The sequence below is a fragment of the Otolemur garnettii genome, unplaced genomic scaffold (genome assembly GCF_000181295.1).
Source record: "Otolemur garnettii isolate 467f Iridium unplaced genomic scaffold, OtoGar3 scaffold00161, whole genome shotgun sequence".
In the NCBI taxonomy this organism is placed as follows: Eukaryota; Metazoa; Chordata; class Mammalia; order Primates; family Galagidae; genus Otolemur; species Otolemur garnettii.
The window spans coordinates 2,534,551-2,551,497 of NW_003852556.1; the positions used below are offsets into that span (position 1 = coordinate 2,534,551).

At 43.5% G+C, this 16,947-nt stretch overlaps 1 protein-coding gene across 1 annotated transcript in view; it reads right to left on the reverse strand.

Moving 5' to 3' along the window:
* Positions 1-13,206: 13,206 nt before the first annotated feature.
* ING1 (inhibitor of growth family member 1) overlaps positions 13,207-16,947 on the reverse strand; it is a 9,570-nt gene continuing 5,829 nt past the window's right edge. Inside the window, exon 2 of the mRNA XM_003799993.2 lies at positions 13,207-14,729. Within this exon, the coding sequence (XP_003800041.1) occupies positions 14,026-14,729 (704 nt within the window). The 3' untranslated portion in view covers positions 13,207-14,025. The remainder of the gene's footprint in view (positions 14,730-16,947) is intronic.

Below are 16,947 nucleotides of genomic sequence, written 5' to 3' on the forward strand. Positions count from 1 at the left end.
ATAAGGTCACTCTCCTTCCTGCACAACCACAGCACAACCAGCAAAATCTGGAAATTAATATTGATGCAATATTCCCATCTGACCCACAGACCTCGTTACAATCATGCAGATTATCCCAATAATGTCCCTTGAGAGGCTGAGGATCCAGCCTGGGCACATGCTGCTGTGCAACGTTCTTTCTCCTCTCCTTCGGACAGGACATTTCCTCCACTGTTACCCTCTAATGACCTTGATACTGTTAGAGTATAGCCCAATCACCTTGCAGAATGTCCCTCAAATTGCATTTGTCTGCTATTTTCTCATGATTGCACTCAACTTATGCAGTTTAGGTTAAGAATACCACAAAAGTGATGCTACGTTCTCCCCAGAGCATCCTATCAGGTGGTGCAAGTTGTCTCGTGGCTAGTGACGCTCACTTTTTTTTTTTTTTTTAAGAGATAGAGTCTCACTGTGTTGCTCTTGGTAGAGTGCTGTGGCATCACAGCTCACAGCAACCTCCAACTCCTGGGCTTGGGCGGTTCTCTTGGCTCAGCCTCCTGAGTAGCTGGGACTACAGGTGCCCGCCACAACACCCAGCTATTTTTTTGTTGCAGTTTGGCCAGGGCCAGTTTCGAACACGCCACCCTCAGTACATGCGGCCGGCACACTACCCACTGAGCCACAGGCACCACCTGACATTCACTTTCATCATTTGGTTAAGATGGTGCCTGCCACATTTCTGTGCTGTACAGGTACTTTCTTGCCAGTAGAGACTTTGATACTATGTATCCTCTTCCTCATCACAGATGCTTCTTGCTTGAATTATTACCTTCATGAATGCCAAATGACAATTTTTGAATCCCATCATTTCTTCTACTTTTATTGACTGGCATTCTACTGTATTTCTTATTCCTTTATTTTTCTCAAAGGAGGTTCATGGATTCTTATTTTATTCAGTGGGTTATTATTATTGTCTCTATTTATTCCAATGCTCAGATACGTGTCAGTTCTTTCCAACATGTCCCTGTCATCCCTGGCATTTCCTCACTTGCTGGTACAAATGCCCCAGGTTCAATTTGCATTTTTCCTGAGCAGCCTGGAATTTGACGTTTTTCAAGAAGCACTGGCTCCTTTCAGTGGAGAATGATATTAGAATCCAAGATCTGAGTCTTATGCTTGCTGCTGTGAGGTACCGTTGCTTCCATGGACAGAGCAGGGCCACGTGTGTAAACACACATCTGTATCTATTCCTATATCTAGACATAACAAGAAAACCATGAGCTGGCACAGTGGCTCACACCTGTAATTCTCGCACTCTGGGAGGCCATGGCAGATTGCTTGAGCTCACCAGTTGGAGACAGCCTGACCAAAAGCAAGACTTCGTCTCTACTAAAAATTAAAAAACTAAGACAAGAGGATCACTTGAGCCTAGGAGTTTGAGGTCGCTATGAGCTACGATGCCACAGTATACTACCCACCGCGACAGCAAGGGAAGGGCAGGGAAGGGAAGGGGGCAGTAGAGGGGGGCGGAGGGCAGGGGAGGGGGAGACCAAGGGAGTAGCTTGAGGTCTGAGATATGGACAGAAGAGCTTATATCCCTTATCACAGAGGAAAATCCTCTGTGGTGGTGATGGGAAGAAAACGCCTCCTTTCCGCCAATCCCTCAGAGATTAACACAAGTGGCGTTTTACTCCACAGAAAACTAGCAGAGCTTAAAACCTCCTTAGAAATCTGTGTGTGTGACCTCAAGCAGGAGGCTTTCCCAATACAAGGCTGGGATTTCAGATTTCTGAAGGCCACCCTTAAGGTTAATAATAACAATAGGAACTGATATGATCAACCTGAGAAAATGCTGATGTCTTTGTTCCCTCCCTCATCTTACCTTTGGGAGAACAGGCTTCAATAAAATCAGAGTAGAGCAAACACTCTGGGCCATTGCCAGAATCCTGTGATGGGGAGGTGGGGCACCCCATACACCAAGGGTGGTGGGTTCAAACGCAGCCCTGGCCAAACCGTGACAAAAAATAGCCAGGCTTTGTGGCAGGCACCTGTAGTCCCAGCTACTAGGAAGGCTGAGGCAAGAGAATCACCTAAGCCCAAGAGCTGGCAGTTTCTGTGAGCTGTGACATCACAGCACTCTACCGAGGGCGACAAAGTGAGACAGACTCTGTCTCTTTAAAAAAAAAAAAAAAAAAAAAAAATATATATATCCTACAATGGGCACTGGACCCCTGAGCTCCCACTTTTAATTCTATGCTATGTTTCTTGTCTTTACTGTGGCTTCTAACTCTATATTTCTTCAGTCAATCACCACCAGTTTCCAAAGTTCTCAGCGGAAGTTGCTCTTGTGGTGGGACCCCAACAAAATACATCTTCCTTCACACCTAAGTTCCTTACATGAAAGTAAGACCATAAAGAAAAGATATTGAGAATGAGTAGCTTTTCCAGGGTTGGGAAGGCAGGTTTGGGGGAATGACAGTGTGGAGACCTGAGAACTCAGAGTTCCCTGCTCAGAATACCTGGGAGAACCAGGACACAGTCGGATCTAAGAGCCCCAAGGTCGGGCAGCTTTCTGAGGTCAAGTGCCACGCAATTACCAAAAAATTAGGCAGGGAGAGGAGTTTAACTTGATAGACTAAGTATGATAACAACTTAGGATGATAAACCTTGTAACTTACGGTGTCTGCTCACTTCTTTTTCATTTAGTTTTCATGATGACGCATCAGACTGAACATGGTAGGTACCGTTATTCATCATTTAACCCATTTTCCCATTAACACACCAAGTCTTTGGCAGAGGTCCAACTGGTGGGTTTAGACATGATGCTGCAGCTCTCTGCAGAAGGGTGACTGCCTCCAAAACCCGCTGTCCTCAGCTCCTCCTGGCTCCTAGCCCACTGTCAGAATCACTCGGTCAGATCCAGACAGGGCTTGTCTTTGCGCCTTACACAAACACCTGTCCGTTAACTGACAAAATGCCCCAACTTCATGGATGTCATGGTAAGAGGAAGGCAGAGAGAGTCACAGGCAGGGAAGACTAGAGCCTGTGCTGGCCACTCATGGGTGCCTGCAAGGTGTGAAGACAAGGCGAGGGGTAAGGGGTGTGGGAACTGGATAGTCAGTCACCTATGGAGTTCGTCACATCTTAGGGTGGCCTTGCTTTCTCACCTGAAAAAAATGAGACTTGGAACTCACTTTGGAAAGACTCATGTTAGAAAGGCACCTGAACCAAGGAGCTAAGTTTTCTTAATTCAATACAAAATTCAAACCAAGATGACAGCCAACTGAATTGGCTTTAAGGGCCAAGATTCTAAGATGGCTCTTTAGTGGAACAGCAGGATGGTGGCCGTGAGCAGGTGTTCCTGCATTGAGCCCATTTTAAAATGTGGTGAAGAGAGTTTCATTAACCCTCTTTGGAATTTCAGAGATAGCTGGCACAGAAGCAACTGCTTGTCAAAGTGGGGAAGGTGATGTCCAATGCTAGGATAAGCTGGAAGCTGTGGGATTAATGCTGAACTCTGAGCCACGTATATGTAATAGAGAAATAAAACTTGTAAAATGCTGTATATAGTGCTTCAATAAAATCAGAGTAGAGCACTGAATTGGCAAAGAAAAACAAACTGGAATTTATTGTTCAAACTGCTTGTTTATTTTTTAAATTTGAGATATAATCTCACTCTGTGTCCTTGGTAGAATGCTGTGGCATCCTAGCTCACAGCAACTTTAAACTCTTGGGCTCAAGCAATTCCCTTGCCTCAGCCTCCCAAGTAGCTGGGACTCAGGCATCCACTACAACATCCACTTAGTTTTCTTTCTTTTTTTTTTTTTTAATAGCACTGGAGTCTCACTCTTATTCAGGCTGGTCTCAAACTTCTCAGCTCAAGTGATCCACCTGTTTCAGCCTCCCAGAGTGCTAGGATTACAGGTGTGAGCCACCATGCCAGCCAAACTGTTCAGTTGTTTGTTTTTTGTTTTTTTTTTTTAAGTAAAAGTAGTGGGGCAGCGCCCATAGCTCAGTGGCTAGGGTGCCAGCCACATACACTGAAGGTGGCAGGTTTGAACCTGGCCTGGGCCTGCCAAACAACAATGACAACTACAACACCAAAAATAGCTGGGCATTGCGGTGAGCACCTATAGTCCTAGATTCTTGGGAAGCTGAGGCAAGAGAATTGCTTAAGCCCAAGAGTTGGAGGTTATTGCTGTGAGCTGTGATGCCACAGCACTCTAATGAGGGTGACATAGTGAGACTCTATCTCAAAAAAAAAAAAAAAAACCAAACAAACAAAGTTTAAGTAGAAGTGGGATTTTAAAACTTTTACGTCCATGAAATGATGGTGTAGGCATTTGTGAGATTTTTAAATGAGCACTTGATTAAGCAGAAATAACTAGTAGAGCAAACAAAGGCTTTCCCTTAGCTAAGGTCTAGTAGTCAGGAGAGACTCTCGGGTTCTAAGCCACTTGCAGCCACCTCGCAGGATGTGATTTGAGGGAAAATTGCTAATTTATGCTTTTCTCAAAATATCTCCCCTGCCATCACCAGGGAACTTCCACCTTTACTCAGCACCTCAGAAATTCCTGGCATTAGAAAACAAATTCAGAAAGACAGTGAAACTGTTACCACTGAACAGAACACGAACAAGAGAGGACTGTGTTTATGGCCTGACGCCTGTAGCACAGTGGTTACAGCACCAGCCACATACACCAAGGGTGGCGGGTTCAAACCTGGCCCGGGCCAGCTAAACAACAACAACTGCAACAAAAAATAGCCAGGCATTGTGGTGGGCAACTGTAGTCTCAGCTACTTGGGAGGCTGAGGCAAGAGAATCGCTTAAGCCCAAGAGTTTGAGATTGCTGTGAGCTGTGATACTACAGCACTCTACTGAGGGTGACATAGTAAAACTCTGTCTCAAAAAAAGAGACTCTGTTAGGCAGAACAGACAGATACTCTCTAAACCAGAAACATGTTGCTGAATAAACCAGCGTCCCATCAGGGAGCAGGGTCTGAGCATGTGCCCCCGGTATGGCCATGCCGATTTATAAATTATGCACGTGAAATATACTAACATACATCATAAAACATGCAAAATAGCAATTTTAATAGGATAAGATAAAAAAATAAATTATAAGGATCAGTTCTAGTATTTTCTTCCTACACTCCAATGTATAATTTTTGGTGACTCCTGGGTGGGGGGGCTCACACTGTACTTTAGTGCCTAGTAAAATTCTGCAAGAGTTAATGAAAAAAATATATGTGGCTTGCATTTCAATTCAGAATATAAGAAACACAAGAGGATGGATAAATGAAAACGGAAGCAGCAGCTCATGAGGGAAAGGAAATACGTTCATAGTTAGAGACACTTTAAACTGGACATTTTGAGGGGGAAGGAGGAGAGAAAAGGGAGAGTGGGGCACGGCTAAGCTCTCAGTTGGCTGGCAAGTGTGGGGGTGCATAGCACACCCTCTGGGTGAAGCGCTCAACTACAACTTGAACTTTACCTAACACACGCAAACAATGTAACCTAATCATTTCTACCCTCATATTAATCTGAAATTTAAAAAACAGGACATTTTGATTGTGTTTTCTCTTGGTTTGTATTAAATCTTACTGATTAACGTTTCTTAGTAGAGACGAGGGTGCTTTGAATTTACATATAATTTAAAATGTTAAATTTCAACTTAGCTGTCACAGGAAGAAAGCTATAGCAAGGAGTACACTGAGATTCTATAGAATATTAAGAAAGGGAGGGAGGAAGCAGCAGCCAGGGAGGAAAGAAGGGCGTTGAGGCCAGAGGCATGTAAGTCCAGGAGGTCCACACGTCGTCCGGACTCACCCCGGCCAGCGCATCTGGCCAAGCCACTGCCACCACAGAAGCGCCAGTGGACATGGTCCTGGGACGTGGCCAAAGAAAACTGAGAGTTCCTGAGTGGTCAAGAAAAAAATGTGGGCTTGCGTGAGCACAGAGAAGCCTTGTCCCCGAGGGAAGGCAGCATGGGATGCCCCCGGGAAGAGCAGCCCAGATGCTGTCCAGATAAACCCACCACTCACCCCGGTCTCCAGGAGTCTCTTCACCATGAAACCTTGGCGTACCCTCTCCTTTGACCTACTGCTGTGCCCACTATTACCTCCGCTGTTGCTTAATTTTGACTGTGCTGCAGTCATTAACCGTAGGCTGTGACTGGGAGACACTGAAGCCAGGGTATGTTCATACAGACCTGCACAGAGCTCCACCCTCGCCTGGTGCAGAAGGTACTCACTCCACAGAAGCCTACTGGAGAGATGAGTGCTCAGTTACACAGGAACGGACCCAGCGGACAATGCAGTGGGGACGCCAAGGCCTGTACCAAGGATGAAACGTTAAGTATCATCAGAAATCAGAAGGGAAAACATTTTTACACCCAGCTTCCTGAGCCCTTGCAGTCTGACTCATTAATTGGGCGATTTACCTACAACATAAATGTCTCTACTGGCCTAGTGGAGTGAATCCATGTGATTCAAATTAAAGTACAACTGGGCAGCTTCTCAGTTAATTTGATTAAAACAACTCACTCCTGAGGATAACCAACTTCCCAAGGAATTCTCTAATCCACATCATGATGCTGAGTTACAGCCTTGAGAGTTTTCGGAAAGGAAATTGCTTTGATTGCACTTAGAATTTCAAACCAATTACTTCAACTTGAAATGACTGCACCTGGCATTTATTCAACTAATAATTTCCGTGAATGCACAAACGTAAGTTGGGTCTGAGGATACAGAAATGACCAATCCTGGTCCCCGGTCTCTAAGAACTCAATGTGTAACTGGCAGGAGGGAGCTAACAAGACTCCTATATCCAGCAATGTGGCCCTGGACAACCTTCAAACTAAAGTGATTAATATGTTAAAAGATATGTTTTAAATGCATCGCTGAGATGGAAGGTTAATAAAACCCCACATAGATAAGGGGGTTTTTTGGTATTTTTTTGGAGAGAGAGTCTCAAGCTGTCACCTTGGGTAGAGTGTTGTGGCATCACAGCTCACAGCAAACTCTTGGGCTTGAGCTTGCTTGATTCTCTTGCCTCAGCCTCCCAAGTAGCTGGGACTGCAGGTGCCCGCCACAATGCCCAGCTATTTCTTTCTTTCTTTTTTTTTGGTTGTAGTTGTTGTTTGGCAGGCCTGGGCTGGATCTGAACCTGCCAGGTCTGGTGTATGTATCTCGCTGCTGAGCTACGGGCGCCGAGCCAGAGGTAAGTGTTTTAATAAAAACAGAAATCTTCTTTAATACTGAAAGTATCCTTCACCTTAGATGGAAGCTGGGGCTCCAGGGCTTCTTCCTGGATGGCTGAGTGGGGCCTCACGGGGCAAAAAGGCATGGGGAGAGGGTCACCCAAGACAGAGCTTCCCAACCTTGCTCACAGCTTAGAAAGCCTGAGGAATGTTGCTTAGAGCCTTCTGGCCCAGAGCCTGCCTCAGTTGGAAAGTCCATCAACCTATTTTCACAAAACTAAAACTTCACTTCCATGTAATGGAAATAAGCAAATACATCTGCCACGAAGGAAGGGACTGCCAGGAAAGTTGTCTTTCTCAACCATGGTACTGAGTGAAGGTGGGAAACCTGGAGACACAAACCAGATTTCATGTGTGTTTAGTCTGAATTCACACTAGTTACTGTATAGTCTGAGAAACCCCAAGGTGAGATATTTAACTTAACTTGGTTTCCAGGTTGTTAGTGACCTTAGGCAGTTGGTAGAAGTAAAAACAAATCCCAGGTGAAGGAACTCACCTTCAAGTGAGGCGTCAAAAATTCCTGCATGTGAAAGTCCAAAGATATTAGTTGGTCATGATAAAAAGAAATAAGCAAAATTTTTAAAATTGCAAAATACAGGGAAACAAGGCAAGATAAATAGTAAATAATTAGATAGTATACATAAATAGAAATCAGAAATCACAAGAGATATAAATGGACTAACTCTTGAGTTAAAAGACAAAGAAGGCTAGACTGGATTATAGAAAGAAAATGCAGCTACATGCTGTTAAGCAGAGACATATCTAAAAGATGAATACAGAGAAATAGTAATAAGTGAAGGATGGTAAGGAATATAATAGAAAAACAGAAGCTGAAAGTCAGCTACCTGTATTAATATCAAACAAAATAGACACAAAGGCAAAAAGATCACTGGAGATAAATAGAGTTGACACATCATGATAAAAGGTTCCATTCAAAGGGGAAAATATAACAATTCTACACTTGGTAACATAGTCTCAAACATAAAAAGCATACGTTGAAAACAAAACAGATTGATTTGTATAGATAGTATTTGAGGTGTTTTAATAAACAAACATTATTGGTGTCTTTCAATTGTCAAATCAGGGGATGCTATGTTTTAATCTCTAGTGTTTCTATGAAAATATGTGATCTTTTTCTTCACCTGAACTATTCGACACCATTCTGTATTAGATGGGTACCATTAATATCATTTATTCCATGGAATTATAAAAGCAAATATAAAATGCACAAGACAAATCTAAAAAAATTAATAAGAATAAAACAGAGAGAAATTATCGAATTCACAAACACAGTGAGAACTTTTATACACTTTCTCTCAGTAAATGACAGACTAAGCCAAAGAAAATTAGTAAAGATATAAAATATTTAAACAGCTTGAATAATGAATTTGACCCAATGGACACATTGGAAACTTGTAAACTCCCAAACTTGCTGGGTATTTTCTGTTTCCCAATCCCAGATCTGTCTGCCTCTCCTCACCCTGTTCTGCGTCGTAGGGGGGTTGATTCCACAGATGGCATCACCCATCTTCCTTAATCTCTGCTTCCAAGTTGAAACTCGCCAAGGGAAGTCATCAGCAGACGATCGGAAAATGGAGGAATATAAAGGTCTGAGTACATTCCCCTCTTCCTGCCTGATACAGCAACATGAGTCTGGAAATCCTGCATCCCTAACTATAACGCATGCCAAATAGATCCTATCTGCAGCTATGGTTTAAAATATTCAGATTCCGACACCTAAACGAAATGGTATCAAGAGCTGAGGCCATGGAAGGTGATGAGATCATGAGGCTCTTCCCTCAGGAGTAGGACAGTGCTCTCCTAAAAGAGGCCTGAGGGAGCTCGTCCCACCTCTCACCACGCCAGGACTCGTATCAGGCACCATCTATAACAAACAGGCCTGCACAGGACCCTGAATCAGCTGGTGCCTAGATCTTCCTGGTTTGAGTTAAAATATTAAGCACCAACCCTCCAGCAGCAGACTGAATAGACCCCCTCTTGGCCCAGGGGGCTCCAGACCCAGACGCTGAGTTGCCTTGTTGCCTTGCGAGAGGAAGCCTCCTCACCGCCTCCCTGCTGCATGTAACCCTGGCAACAATGAGATGCTAAATCATTAGCAGGCCCAAGGCTATACCAGGCAAAGCTTAAGCCACACCTGCAGGCAATCAATCTACTTAACAGATCACTTGAGTTTATCAGTGGTGCTATAGCAACAAAAATAATTTTATGGTTGGGGGTCACCACAACACGAGGAACTGTATGTATTAAAGGGTTGCAGCATTAGGTTGAGAACCACTGCCCTAGATGGAGCAGAGGAGACTACACCAGCCAGCAGAGGCATAGATAACTCCAGATCAGTGGTTCTCCACCTTCCTGATGCCACAACCCTTTAACACAGTTCCAAATGCTGTGGTGACTCTCAACCATAAAATTATTTTTGTTGCTACTTCATAACGGTAATTCTTGCTACTGTTATGAACCATAAGGTAAATATCTGATATTAGGCGACCCATGGAGCCGACCAGGAGACTATACCAGTGACCTGAGGCATAGATTACTCTAGATCAGTGGTTCTCCACCTGTGGGTCACAACCCCTTTTTAACAATGAAAATACATTGCGGCATTAGGAAGACTGAGAACCCCTGCTCTAGATGGACACGAGCCTGTATCTGCAGCACACTGCCTTTAAACATGCACAAAGCTGGTCATCATTTTGCTTAATAGAAAGGATTAATACTTTAATCTATTTTACCTGGAATTCTACATAAACATGAATTACGAAGGACATTTCAAATAAGTGTCTACTCCTTCCAACATAGCATATAGTAATGTGACATGGCTTTTACTCTGATAAAAACTTTATTATCTTAGCACTGGCAGCCACTGATCGTCTCAGGTTTTGAGATGACTTGCATAGCTCTATCACATCCAAGAAGAACCACTGGTCAATGTCTAGCTCACTGGAAGTCACGTCCCTGTAGGGCTGTCACTCCCACAGGTCCCTCCCCAGCACAGGGGGACTGCACACCCTCCTCTGCCCTCCACCCCTGCAACTCCACAGCTGCTCAATAACGCCTGATTGAACTAGGAAGCTTCCTTAGCTCAGTTTGGAATACAAAGTATTACACGATGGCGGAAACATTTTAGACCTTTTATCTGAACTGTAATAACTTGATTATTACACACCAAATATGTATTGAATTTCTAAAATATAAGCAACCTTTCTACATTAGAAAGCTTTTCACTAATCTGTTTTTCAAAAAGAATTCGGTCCCAGGGTTACCAAGATCTATCTAATCATGATCTACCAGGGGTCCTCAAACTTTTTAAACAGGGGGCCAGTCCACTGTTCCTCAGACCATTGGAGGGCCGGACTGCGGGCCCGGGACGAGTGGGCTGCTAAGCAGGACAGGCAGAGGTAGCGGCAAAAACAGCCGGTGGGCTGATAAATGTCCTCAGTAGGCCACATGTGACCCACAGGCCGTAGTTTGAGGATGTCCAAGTCTAAACTCTGAGTGTTGTGCAATATCTTTACTGTCCACTGGCATTAACAAAAGTGATTTTGCAGCTGCCAAATTCAACAAAATTTGCGTAATTTAGACTTTTTTTTCCACAGTTTTTGGCTAGGGCTGGATTTGAACCTGCCACCTCTGGTATATGGGGCTGGCACCCTACTCCTTTGAGCCACAGGTGTTGCCCTGTATTTAGACATTTTTTAAAAGAAAAAAATAATTAGCCATTTGTCCATATTAGAGACTTCATTAAAGCTAGGGAAAACGTATCCAGCATTTGAGTAAGTTGTGGCAGCCCTTTATTCACTTAATCTCATTTATTTCTCAGAACCATCCTATGCAAAACATAATTAAACAGTGAAGAACTGCAGATTAAAGGTAAGCAATTTAGGCTCAGAGCCTGTGGCTCAAATGGCTAAGGCGCCAGCCACATATACCTAAGGTGGCGGGTTCGAATCCAGCCCAGGCCCGCCAAACAACAAACAATGATGGCTGCAACCGAAAAATAGCTGGGTGTTGTGGTGGGCACCTATGGTCCCAGCTACTTGGGATGCAGAGGCAGGAGACTCGCTTGAGCCCAGGAGTTGGAGGTTCCTGTGAGCTGTGATGCCACAGCACTCTACCCAGGGGAATAGCTTGAGGCTCTGTCTCAAAAAAAAAGGTAAGCAATTTATTTAAACCAACACCCTAAGGGGCCAAGTGGGATTCCCACACAGCAGGTGTCACCTCTGGTGTCCCTCTTCAGCCATCTATACCAAAACTAGGAAGAAATGCAGTTACCAGCAACTATGTTCTACTGAACCTTCACTCCTGAAACTTAGTTTCAATATCAACTCCAATTAAAGGGAAAAAGTAGTATAGAACTTGTATAAGCAAAGATTTTCAAACTATATTGCTATTGGATTTTTACCAAGCATTTTAATTCTCTAACTTATTTTTTGTTCATTGTTTGTCGGGGTTATCTCATCAAATTTAAACACTCAAGATTCTTTAACGTTCTGGAGTTATGCTAAAGAGCAAACACCTATTTGTAGGTACTAATATGTCCAAGGTTCAAATTTTAATGTATGACCCAACTATAATTTGCATTTTTCTCCTAAGTAATCATCTGTAAAACAGGGGATCAGGGAATTTATGTCTGGCACAAATAAAGGTCTCAATACAGCAGAACTTCTATAAGTTGATCATAGGGGGACTGAAGTAGGCCTGGTGGTCAGTGTCGGGACTTGGCCAGGTTTGGACATTCTACTGTCATTGCTTATCAAAAGTAAATAATCAGAAAACAACTTACTATTTTATAATAAATACACACCACAAAGATATTTAGGTTCTACAATGTCATTACTCAATTCTTCCTTGTAGTAGCTTCGTAGAGACTGTGAACAGACTGGAGAGAAACTGATTTCACCAACGTTGAAGTTAAACTGAACCATCTATCAGCTATAGTGAAAACCCCACTGACCCTTTCAGTATGTGGGCAGTTAGGGACCTGAACCATCAGTGCTGGATGCCAGTCTAAACCAAGTCAGCAGACTATTTCTGCACAGGGCCAGGAAATCATTTTGGCTTTTCAGGCCAAATGGTCTCTGTTTAGGGTGATCAGATTTTAACATTTGTAAAGTGGGACAACATGGCTGGGGTGGGGCAGGGCAGGGCCTGACAACAATGCAAACTTTGATAAGCAGTTCTTGATAATCACTTCTCAGAAATTATTTATTATTACAGTTTAACATTATAAAATTAACAAAAATAATATAAAACTCATATTCTGGCGAAATAGCCACATGGCAGCTGAAAACCGCATATTCCCTTTCTGTTCTCCCGCCCGTTCGGGCATTCTTTCCAAAAATTGGGAATTTTTAAAAACACTGCAGGACACGGGACAAATTGTTAAAAAGCAGGACTGTCCCGCCAAAAGCGAGACGTCTGGTCACCCTATCTCTGTTGCAACTACTCAACTCTGCCATTTTCCAAAAGCAGCCACAGACATTATGCAAGAAACAAGCATGGCTGTGTTCTAACAAAGCTTTATTTATGGACACAGCATTTACATTTCATATTAGTTTCGTGTGTCCTGAAATGATTTTTTTTTTAGCCACTTAAAAATGTGAAGACTATTTTTAGCTCACAGGCCATACAATTATGGTGGTGGGCTGGATTGATGAGTGAGCAATAATTTCCTGACTCCCAGTCTAAATATGCAAGGGCTCCCAGGAAAGAATCTGGCCAGATATGCCTGTATTTTTCATAGTACGCAGCTGGATACTTCTGGACAGGCCTTGTATATTATTGACATTTATTTGCTGGTATTAGGTAACTTCTACTTCATCAGTAAGTGAGGACAATGATAAAAATTTTGCTTAGGACTTTGTCTAAACTGTTGGCATTCAAAATTTTAAGATAAAAAATTTTAAATTTCTTATGTCAAAATTAAACATACTGCTAGAGGAACGAACTGGCCAAGCTTCATTTATTTCTTGACGTAACATCTGTACAGCTCTCATACACACAGCAGGAAGCACACCATAGTTTCACAACAGCATCTGGCTGTACGTCCAATTATAATACAGCAAGTTCACGGGAAATGTACATTTATACACCTTACATAAATTAAAGATGAGTACACTGTGATTTGTGATAGCAAAAGCGTGATTGGAAATTCCATGACTGGATCACTTCTGTTTAATAAAAATGTACCCAATTATTTAAAAACGGCCATTTGGGGAACAGGCCAGTATACAAAATATTTGTCATGTAAAATTTAACCATTTACCTTTTTAAAAAATAATCTTCGAGCTTTAAACCTTTGTTATTGAATTGTTACAGGGATATACATTATGGTAGCAAGAAACAAATTTACTATAGGCTGTATTTTTGGCAACTTGACTAATTTAAAAAAATTTTTCATAAAGTAATAACAGTACTTTCATTAAAAGAAAATAGGTAAGTGAAATCTTTTCTTTCCACATTTAATGTTAGGTTGCTTTTAGTCATCCCTCCCCCCCAAAAAATCAGTCTGAGAGTTACTTAAACGTTTAAGTCAAACCTGTGTTTGTCGATTCTAAAGTGCTGACCCACAGACCACTTTCTTGTTATACATATATACCAATAAAAACAAAAGGCCAAGAGAATCACTGCCATCCCTGTAGAAGGAGCAGCCCCTTTTCTACCATTCTTTAAAAATATACATTTTACAATCCTTGCACCTCAACAAAGGCGGCAGCGTAATAAATACACGGGCCTACTCTGCACCCTCCAGAGCGTCCACAGACTACCTGCTGTACGCCCTCTCTTTCTTGGATTTCTCCAGCGCTTTGTCCATGGTTTTCTCGCTTTCCCCGCGACATTTGGGACAGTACCACTTGCCCTTTGGTTTATGGTTGAGGCCCACGCACGAGAAGTGGAACCACTCGATGGGGCACTCGTCGTTGTCGCAGCCGATCATCTCTCCGTAGGAGACCTGATTGCACAGACAGTACGTCGGCTCGTTGGGGTCGATGGGCAGGTCCGCGGGCGAGGCTTCCCTCTCTGCTTTGGCCTTGGAGCGTTTCTTTTTCTTGGAGGTTTTCGCTTTCTTCTCCTTGGGCGTTCCTGAGGTGATGTCGTCGTGGTCGTGATTATTAGACGCATTCTCCCGATTCTCGTTGTTGCGCTGGCGCCGCGACCGCTTGTTGTTGGGCTTTTCTGCTTGCGTGATTGTCTCGCTCTTGGACTTGTCCTGCCCAGCTCTGCCACTGTTGCCGGTGCCGTCGCTCACCTCCTGGTGCGCCTCGAAGAGCTCCACGTGACTGTCCACCTGCCTGGCCCGGTTCTCCACCAGCTCCACCATCTGGCTGACGATCTGGATCTTCTCGTCGCCCAGCTCCTGGCTCCGGATCAGGGCCCGCTGAATGCAGTGCAGCACCCGCCTCTTCTGCGCACCGTCCGCCTCGCGCTTGAACCTTTCGTAGTACTCATCCAGCTCCTTCAGGATCTCTGCAAGGAAGGGAGATGGTTACACATGCACGCTGCAAGCACCAGCGGAGAAATTCACACCGCCTTTCCTTTACTTCTCTAGTCTATAAAAAAGTAATTGCAAAGGATCAAAATGACCAATGCGAGGCTTCCCTGGATTAAAAAACTCTTACAACCTGTATAACTTTCTGGAGTATTTTTTTTTCCCATTGAGTATCTTTGAAACTAATTATAAATGCTAACACAGGTCCATTTAGCAAAGTGCCACTCAAGCACCCCAAGGGACTCTGGATCCAGTTCAGAAGCAAGGGTACAAATACTCCTGCAGTAATTAAGGGGAAATGTTCAAATTAGGTAAAGTGCTTGGACCTAAGTGTCCATCATTTTCTATTAGATTAATGATTATGCCCTATATTGCCACAATTTTTATTTGAATATTTCATTTGAATAAAATTAATTATGGAAAAAATTCATTACATTATTTATGAACATATAATTTAACCATTTCTTATAAATTATTTGAATTTTTATACTATATTTTATTTTTAATTATTATGGGTATTTTTAATACAGTAGAACCTCTGTAAGCTGAACACCAAGGAAGGGAGTAACAAACTGGCATAGAGGTGGTCACCATAAGCAATTGAGCCTACTGCACTGATAACTACTCATGGTGTACCTCCAGTCTGTGAAAACTAGGACAACTTAAGGAGGTGATCAATTGTGGAGGATCTACTGTAGTTGCGTATCTTTATATGTTACATGTCATATTTTGACAGGCATACTGATACCGGACAGGTGGCGCCCCAGCCAGCTCAGCCTAGCGGGGCTGGAGGACCTGCCGACTGATCTTTGCGGTGTTGGTGGCGGCAGCGGGCAGAGGAACCAGCAGGCTGGAGCATAGGCAAGCGAGGGGAGCTTTCCTCCCCCACAGGAGGCTCCAAAGGAACCGGGCACAAGCAGGAGAAGACACTGGAGATTCCTCGGGTGCATCCCTGATTGGTCCATTTTCAAAACCTGCTGATTGGTCTATCTTCAGGCCCTGAAAGCTCATTAGACAACTGCCCCTATATACACCCCTGAGTAGAGCGCCTAGGGGCAGATGGCTGCAGACCTCCAAGGGAGAGCGAGTTGAAGAGCAAGAGCTGTAACACTTACATCCTGCTCTGCGAGGAGGTTTCGCTCTTTGTAAGAGCTGTGACACTTGTATAGAACCTATCTTACTACTGATCCTGCTCTGCAAGGTTTGGCTCTTTGCAAGAGCTGTAACACTTGTTGAATAAAACCTAACCTACTGTTGATCCTGTGGTCTGTGGATTCATTCAAGAAATCGTTGAGACCAAGAGCCTGGAAATCCAGTATCAAAAGTCTGGTATCAATACAATGTGAACTAATCAAATCAGGGTAACTGCAGTGTCTATCATCTTAGGAATTTATTTCTCTGTGTTAAGAATGTTCCAACTCTATTCTTTTAGTTATTTTGAAGTATAGCCTAACTTACTATTGATTATAGTCACATTTTTGTGCTATCAAACATTCTATCTAGCTATATTTTTGTACCCATTAACCACCTCAACTTTATCCTTCCCGCACTTTCTGGCCTCTGGTAACCATCATATACTCTGTCACCACTTTTTTGACTATTTTATTCAAATTAAAATACACCTTTATTTTCTTTAAAGTACCAATATCAAGAATCCCCTATTAAATTGGAGAATGTAGGCTGGGCACAGTGTCTCACACCTGTAATCCTAGCACTCAGGGAGGCCGAGGCTGGTGGATTGCTTGAGGTCAGGAGTTGTAGACCAGCCTGAGCAAGAGGGAGACCCCACCCCTACAAATAGGCAGTCATTGTGGTGGGTGCCTACAGTCCCAGCTACTCCTGAGGCTGATGTAAGAGAACGGCCGCAGCCCAAGAGTTTGAGATTGCTGTGAGGTATGCTGTCACAGCACTTTACCAAGGACATCAAAATGAGACTGTTTTTGGATCAGCGCCTGGCTCAAGCGGCTAAGGCGCCGCCACATACACCTGAGCTGGCAGGTTTGAATCCAGCCCTGGCCGGCCAAACAACAATAATGGCTACAACCAAAAAATAGCCAGGCATTGTGGCGGGCACCTGTGGTCCCAGCTTCTTGGGAGGCTGAGGCAGTAGACTTGCTTGAGCCCAGGAGTTAGAGGTTGCTGTGAGCAGTGAAGCCATGGCACTCTACCTAGGGGCTCAGCTTGAGGCTCTGTCTC